General features: G+C 40.8%; 1 protein-coding gene across 2 annotated transcripts in view; it reads right to left on the minus strand.

Moving 5' to 3' along the window:
• slc25a3a (solute carrier family 25 member 3a) overlaps nt 1–8,044 on the minus strand; it is a 12,378-nt gene extending 4,334 nt beyond the window's left edge. Inside the window, exons 1-5 of one of the 2 annotated variants that reach the window (XM_008401240.1) lie at nt 7,937–8,044; nt 7,379–7,535; nt 4,383–4,507; nt 3,820–3,999; nt 1,345–1,526 (exon numbers count right to left, since the gene is read on the minus strand). In XM_008401240.1, coding sequence (XP_008399462.1) covers nt 1,345–1,526; nt 3,820–3,999; nt 4,383–4,507; nt 7,379–7,520 — 629 coding nt within the window. In that variant the 5' untranslated portion in view covers nt 7,521–7,535; nt 7,937–8,044. Of the gene's footprint in view, nt 1–1,344; nt 1,527–3,819; nt 4,000–4,382; nt 4,508–6,667; nt 6,793–7,378; nt 7,536–7,936 lie in introns of both variants that reach the window. The other variant, XM_008401239.1, reaches the window with a different exon arrangement.
• Nucleotides 8,045–8,297: the final 253 nt, after the last annotated feature.

The following is an 8,297-nucleotide window of genomic DNA, read 5'->3' on the forward strand; positions in this document are numbered from 1 at the left end:
ATTAGAAGGTTAAGTTTCTTATACTTTGTTTTCCTGTGGTTGTTGACTTGGCAGTAGAAAATTGATAACATAGTAATAAAAACTTTAGATCCCTTTTAACAGGTTACACTTGATTCTACTGTGGTGCCTGTGGAAACAAAGTGCATGAAGCCTTTATCCAGGTCCCTCACCGCCCCCACCAAAGAATTTGCAGGCTACTTTGCACTGACTATTATTTTATTATTAATATTACTATCACTATTGTAGATGTTTTGATTTTATGCTTGTTTCTGTATTTATCATCAAAAATAATTTCCCAGAGAACAAAAAAGTCATGGGAATAGAAATTATTTTCACAGGAGTCTATGAAAAATGTAATGAACATTCAAGTTAAAATTAGTAACAGCAGCCAATCAGAGTGGAGAATATATTCTTCTCAGTAATTATTGTTTCAACAAGGTGTTGCTCAATTCTGTGCGTTTCGGTTCCATTAACAAAAAACAAAAAAAGCGGCTCAAAGACCGACTGAGAGCAGAGCAGGAGCTTAAATTAGCTACTCAACCACCGCTGTGTTCATGAGAGGCTTATTAATAATCGAGAAATAAACATCAAGCCTGGAAACCTGATATGTAACGGACTGAATGTTGTGTTTTTAATGTAGCCTAATCTTTGCTCGGCTTGCGGGGTGCAGGCGGTTGCCACGGCAACGGGTGTGCTTAGACGACAAGAGACCGAGAGTAAAAAGGTAGGAGATGTTTTCAGTTGATGATCTGTTCGGGTTGTTTTACCTTTTTTTTTTTACCTTTGCTGTGGCTCATTACACCTGCTGTAGTTTCTGAATATTCAATAAACGAAAAAAAACGGACTAATTACCTCCTTCGTTTGTGAGCATACGTCACAACAAACATCAAATAGGACAAATATATTTCATTAAGTTTTAACAAATTCTACCGCGATAATTATGTGAAATTAAATTAAATATATCCCGACTTCAGAAGATTTGCCTTCACCTTTACTGGGCTCTTTGGTTCCTCCTGTCAGTCTGTAGTTTCTCATATCGAGGTCATCAAACCAAATTCCAGATCCACCATGACTGACTGACACCTGCTGGTTTGCAACCAGCTTCTGACTGAGAAACCAGTAACCAGAAACCAGTAACCAGTGACCAGAAACCAGTAACCAGAAACCAGTAACCAGTAACCAGNCAATGACTCAAGCACCTCCAACTGTACAGCCAGGAAGCTGCTGAGGAGCTCTGCTCACAGAGCAGCGCCCTCCAGAGGTGGATCTAAGGAGCGTGCTGTGACCATATATTCCAACTGAAGAAGAAGAAGTGTTCTCACCAAAGAAGAGGTGTGTACTTACGCCCAGAGTCCTTCCTCTGCAAACATCTTGGGAACGCCCTGTCTGAGGGTGTTGGCGTAGCCGGGCTGAGTCTGGATTCGAACCTTCACAGCCTCCATGGGAGCCAGAGCAATGTCAGCGAAGAACTCTGCGCTAGCTGAAGCAGCCAGGTACAGCGATGTCCTCCACAGGTAGGTATTTTCCTGGTTGGTGAGACCACAAGAGGACACTATAATCAACTTCAGCTGCCAGCTGCATGTTTAAAGCTAAGGACCAGTAAAATGTTTGCTGATCCCCATAATTAAGAATGGAGAGGTAATCCCAGATTCAGGGATAACCTGTGGAGAGTTAACCATCAACCATTTTTCACATTAAATGAAATCAAGGTGTGTATATCTGCACTATAGGCCAGATTTTTGGATAAATGCATCAACAAGTGATTGGCTGAGCTTGCTTTTTTAACAGTGGCCACCGTACTCATTTCAGTAATTGAGTAATCAATTATTCTGTTGATTAAGAGTGATCTAATAAAAAAACTTTATAAAATAAAATACTGGTAAATACTGCCATAACAGACGTATTAATACTGGCCCAAATTTTCATCTTTGCATTCCTTACAATTACTTTACTGTAGATTAGGAAATAATTAAACAGCATGCTGACAAAGACACTGACAAAAATAAAAACTCCAGTTTTTAGTTTCTGTGTTCATCTTCAGTCAATTAGACTCTCATGTTGTTTTGTTCACATGGATAGCTTTTGTATGAATGTGAACAAGAGATCTGTCACCTTCGTCAAACGCAGAAACACCTGCCAGCTACGTACGCACCACGACGCGCTTCGTCACCCAGATATTATGACCAGAGTGGTAGGAAAATTATTTTCTGGTTCATTTGTAAAGCTACACTGAAGCCAAGCATCAGCTACGATGCTGGAGCGCAGCCCCCTGCCTTCTGTCTGTCTGCATGGGCTTTAGCAGTTTATTACAACTAAAAAAAACCAGCGATCAGCCCGAACCCTGGGAGTAGTGATGGACTCTGACCTGAACCTTCAGAGCCACATTAAGACGGTAACAAGTCGGCCTTCTATCACCTGAAGAACATCTCCAGGATTACAGGACTTATGACTCAGCACGATGTAGAGAAACTCATCCATGCGTCTGACTAACAAATCAATCCTCCAGCTGCTGCTGCTGTTCTGACTAAAACCAGGAAGATAGAGACATAACACCAGTTTTAAAGTCCCTCCTCTGGCTCCCTGTAGCTCAGAGAATADRCTTTAAAATACTGATGTTAGTTTATAAATCWCTGAACGGTTTAGCACCACAATACMTTAAAGATCTGTTATTACTGTACCAACCGTCTAGACCCCTCAGATCTTCTGGTTCTGGTTCTGCTCTGCATCCCCAGAACCAAACGAGGAGAAGCWGCATTCAGYTTCTATGCACCACARATTTGGAACAAACTTCCASAAAACTGTAAAACAGCTGAAACACTGAGTGCCTTTAAATCTCAACTTAAAACCCACCTGTTTAGAGTTGCTTATGGCTAAATTAGGGTTAGAGTGCCAGTTTTGATGTCTTCCATGTTTTTAATGTTATCTTTACTTTTCATCTAGTTATAAACTTCTTTTTATTTCTCTTTCACACCGTCTATGTAAAGCCCCCCCGGAAAACGTCCCAGTTAAACTAATCTATTTCTAGGGGTGTGAGAATCCTTGTTAAATGGCGTTTTAACTAAAACTCTGAGGTGTGAGAATCCTTGTTAAATGGCGTTTTAACTAAAACTGAGGTGTGAGAATCCTTGTTAAATGGCGTTTTAACTAAAACTGAGGTGTGAGAATCCTTGTTAAATGGCGTTTTAACTAAAACTCTGAGGTGTGAGACGTTTAACTGAAGTCCTGCAAGGGGTGCGGGTCTTAATGTTTTTATCTTTAACCTTTTTTTTCCCTCTCTTTTTAAAAATAAAAAATAACATTCTCTGTCTTTCCAACTGTTTAATGTCACATGCTGTTTTTATTTTAATTATGTAAAGCACTTTGAAAGGCCTTGCTGCTGAAATGTGCTATACAAATAAAATTTGATTGATTGATTTGCCTCCGCTCCACCTGTATTCATCTCTCCAAACCAGCTGTTCAGTAGACAGTGGCGCCAGTCCACTTAAGGATGGCCTGAAAAAGGTCAAAAACCCTGACACGTCCAGGGAAAAGATGAAGCTTGGTCACAATATGTTATGCTATTAGCACTTAGCATTCATCAAAAACTTATTGGCAGAAGTGAGTGTTGCAAAAAAAATGATTGTCTGGCCCAAACACATGGCGCTAAATAGTAAAACAAGCTAGTGAAGGTTTGAGGCAGATAATTTGCCTCAAGGATTTAATAGTGGTATTCGAATCATTCAATGAATCGTCACAGCCCTAGTATCTGGGAAGGAGATGAGAGGTTGTGTGAAGGGAGCAGATGTCAGAACTGTGAGCCCCCATCCGCGCTGAACTCACCTCCCCCAACAGGTCACTGTAGAAAATCTTGAAGACCTCATAGAAGCCAAACTTGCACAGTCCCTGCATGGAGTAGCCAATGAAAGTAGGGGCCCAGCCCTTCGCTAGACCTCTCACACCATCCTCCCTGATAGTCACTGCAAAACCATTGCCGATGCTCTTGTATTTATCTGGATTCACCTAAGGAGAAAAAGAGATACAGTGATCACCAAGGCAAAATAGGAAGAAAACGTTCGGAAATCATTATGAAGTACTTCTATTTTGGAACCTGCTGTCACAGGCAAGTGTTGCCGTGAAGTCCCACATGCCTTGAGCTGTCCCACCATGTCTTACTGAGACAAATTTGTTTGTCAAGGATGAAAACTGATAATTATGGTCACACATCGATAAAATCAGTGCAATTTAATCCTAAATTCACTGTCAGCTTTTATATAAATCTGACTCGCATTCTGAAGTGAGTGGGGTCTCTTGCATCTCAAAGTTTTGCAGAATCTGCTTACATTACTGAACACTTGGGGAAGTCGTTCATTTCCCAATGGTTTAGCTTTTGTTCCCATACACACCTGCATACGGCACTTGACAAGGTCGAGGGGCACCACTGCGGTGTGTGTGATGCCGCAGCTCAGGATGCCACCAAAGCCGCACAGGGCATAGTACTTGGAGGAGCCAAACTCGCAGCTGACACCCTCTGTGGTACAAGGGAGGGACACGACACACATGCAGCATGCCAGGTCACATGCAATACAGGAAAAATAATCTCAAAATATGCAGGGTTATGATGGAAGAGTCACAGCTGCTGTGATCCAGCAGGAAACCATTCCTAATCATTGCTTCCATCAGTGGTATGAGCTCAGTGCTAGGACTCTTCCAGCATAAACTCTGCCACCAACATGCAAATGTGTATTAGGATCACTCAAAAGAAGATAAACAAAAAACCTACATAACCATCACTTTACAGAATCAACTACCATGGAGATTCAACATTATTGTTCTTTAAATCAATTCAGTTTAAATAATGTTTGTCAACTTAAAATGTAGCTGTTGTTTTCTTCCCAGACAAACTGAACAGGTCCTTCAAAAGAGCAATGTGTACAGTTTTTAGTTCATTCTGAACTAAACTGCTGCTTCATTAAAATGTTTTACGTAGATTTAGCTGCATCACCATGTTAGAACATTAGCTAAACTGTCATTTCAGTTATTCATTTACATGAAGTCCACAAAGCAATAAAAATTAAAAATGCATTTCTGTTCATTTGGCCATCTCAAACTTAGGGAAGGTTATCCAGAAGACCAGCCATTTAGAATGAGACATTAAAGCTTCTTATTAGAAAATTAAGGTGAAGACAATGTGTGTGATTAAATCAAATTTTGCTCTGTATTCCGCAAGTCATAAAACACATTTGAACAGTCAAATATCTCCAGTAATGACTTTGGAAAGCAAAAATGCCTAGACTGTGTGCTTGAATAGATTTTTGGATGTCGAAGTTACGACAGAGGCGTACTGTCCCAATTGTCAAATTTTTGCACTTATAACCTGCACACTTGAACCCTTATGTGCATGTCGACTGAGTAGTCCACACTTCTTCACAGAGGGGCATATGGTGCAGTTCGAGTACTGGGACTGGACCAAAGAGCCACACCAGTCAATGTCACAGGCCTTTTTTGTCCAGAGAATTTCTTGCAAACACTGGGCAAATCACCCATCAGCAAATCACAGTAGTGCAATTCACAGCACTATAAACTGTAGGATTTAGGAAACCTTAACACAAACACTAATTATGTTCCCTATGAATCTTTACAGATACATTACCTGGTCATATTTTCTGTCAACATTTTTTTAACTCAAAAACACAGCAGACTGCTGTAGTTATGCTGGAGAAAAACTTTTTAGATACAGTTGTGGGGAGAATTAAATTAAATGCAAATTAGAAAGGTCTCCTTTGATGGTTTCACAGTTAGAAATGTTTAAAATGTCTAACTGTCCACCCCAAGTCTGGGGTGAACTGCCCTACTGCAGACTTGGGTTTTCTGTGGGAAACTTTGCAGCAAGAAGGTCTTGAATGTCAGCCTAGGCTCTTTTTGCATCACGTTTCAATGTTTTCCCTTTTATTCTTGGGTTCTTTCTCTCATCAATTTTAAGCAGTTCTCTCTAAATTGCATGCTTGGGCATGAACATGTGCATGCATTATTGTGTGTCCTGTGTCTCAGTGTTGGCCTGAGACAGACTGGAGATCTGTCCAGGATACACCCTGCATCTCACAAGGCACAAGCCTCTCGCCACAAGCATAAAAAACAAGACAGACAGTTTGGAGTTTCAACATCAAGTGAGAATCACAAAATAATAAGTAAATATTCCAGTGTGGGGAATATGTTTAAATAATTGAATTTAACCGTTTAATGACATTGTAGTTCACTGAGAAAAATCAACAACAAAAAAAACACCTACATGACACGCAGTTAAAAGTCTCAATCTGGCCTCTCTTTTTACCAGAAACAAATCCAGTGTGCTGTCCCATACCAACTTTTACCTATCCACGTGAAAATTGTATGTTTGTTTTTATTTCTTACATATGTAATTATCTCCACTTTCAAAACATACTTGCCAGTGGCAAACTGTGGAAATTCCTACACTTTCTACACGGGTCAGCTCCACTGACCCCTGCAGTGGAACAGGGGGGTTTATGGAATCATGCAGTGATATTGTCACGTCAACAAAATGTGATCAGAATTAAAACAAAAACAACCTCCACCATGCAGATTGATGCTTATTAACAGAAAGGAGGAGGACTGGCGGGGATGAAGTTGCATTCAAAAGAAAAAAAAAAAAGATTGAGCTACTGCAACAGACCTGCATTCTGCATTTGACCAGGTCGAGGGGAACAACAGCTGTGTGTGTGGTGCCACAGCTCAGAATCCCACCAAAACCACACAGGATAAAATACTTCTGAGAGCCGAACTCACAACTGTCTCCCTCTGAAGAAACAAAGGTGAGGTATTAAAAAATGAGCACTTCTGCTCAGAAAGGGGAAACAAAGTAGAATTCAATACACCTGATTAAGTGTTTGGGACTTGAGGTCAACATGCTGTATATTTACCCTCGTCATCTGCTACAGTACTTGAAACTTAAGATTGGAAATAAAACTTGTCACCAAAATATTACAACCTGTGACGCAATTAATAGGACTGTTTGTACTATGCTGAACACACCAAAGGTCAAATACATTTAAGATCCTGTTCTAAATAAATAATTACTATCCTAGTTCTTTACAAAAATGTTTTAAAGCTCATGTCCAATAAGATACGAGTCATTTGTAGCCCCTACAGTCATTTGTCCTTCGTTGTCCTCCACATTCACCCTGGCCACAGAAGAGGCCTGATAGCAAATTGTTCCAACAATTAAACATTTAATTATTTTAAAGCTAGTAAAGCAGATGTTGGGCATTAGATCAACAGTAAATAAAGTGACCATTATTAGACTACAGAATAAACTACGTCTTGTCAGGGCGAATCTATAGCTAGCGTGGCTACAGTTAGCTCTGCTGCTAACGAGCCGGTTTACCGTCTGCTGTTGCAGCTGCTGCCAGTCTGCGAGGCCGTTGTCCATTGAGGTTCTGTTGGGGTTCTTCCACTTTCTGGAGGCTGAACAGAGGGGCGCTGAACGGGTTGGCTCTTGCCAGCTGCGTCAGAGAAGTCGGGTACATGGTGGCGGAGCTGCGCTACAGAGATCAAAATGCAAACCATTAGCTTATGCTAACTAGTAATGAAATCCTTCACAGACAACCAAAAGTCATTGGGACATGAAATGTACATCGTACTTAACAATGCAGCGCATACGTACTTGGATGTTGTCTTAAATGGATATAACGTCAGTTTGTCTGCAAATTTATACCGGCCTGTCTTTTCCTCATTCAGGCCAAGACTAAAATACTGTAAAGGATACGCTAAGCTAACTCAATGGGGCTGACCAAGGTTATAGTCCCCTTTTAAGCCCCCCTCTTCTCACACATACACACACATAATTCGAATACACTAAGCAGGAAACAGTTATTATTCTTCCCGTAATAAGTACTGATGTTCTATTCAATATAAAGGATTTATAACGAGTAGATAAACTTACTTTCAGTGTCTCAAGATGGCGCCTCCGCTTTTCCGCAGCCGGCTGCTCCGAGAGACTTGATGACCTCGCGGTAAATCAATTTGTCCGTTCATGACGTCATCAACCCCCCTCCCACCCCACGGACGTGATCGCTCTCTTCTTTGTCCAATAGGACAACGGTACATATATGTCGCTCATAATATTTGGACAAATCACAGAACAGCGCTGACAGAATTAGGGCGGTTTTTCTGGCGACCTCAGAATGACTTTCAAACGGATTGACTTTGCACTTGGGCTTATGTCCCCACAAAGTTAGTCTCTTATCATCCAGGAACAAAATTAAAAATGTAAAAAGGTTACACACACACAAAAGCACAGTCAT

The sequence above is a fragment of the Poecilia reticulata genome, linkage group LG23 (genome assembly GCF_000633615.1).
Source record: "Poecilia reticulata strain Guanapo linkage group LG23, Guppy_female_1.0+MT, whole genome shotgun sequence".
Taxonomy (NCBI): domain Eukaryota; kingdom Metazoa; phylum Chordata; class Actinopteri; order Cyprinodontiformes; family Poeciliidae; genus Poecilia; species Poecilia reticulata.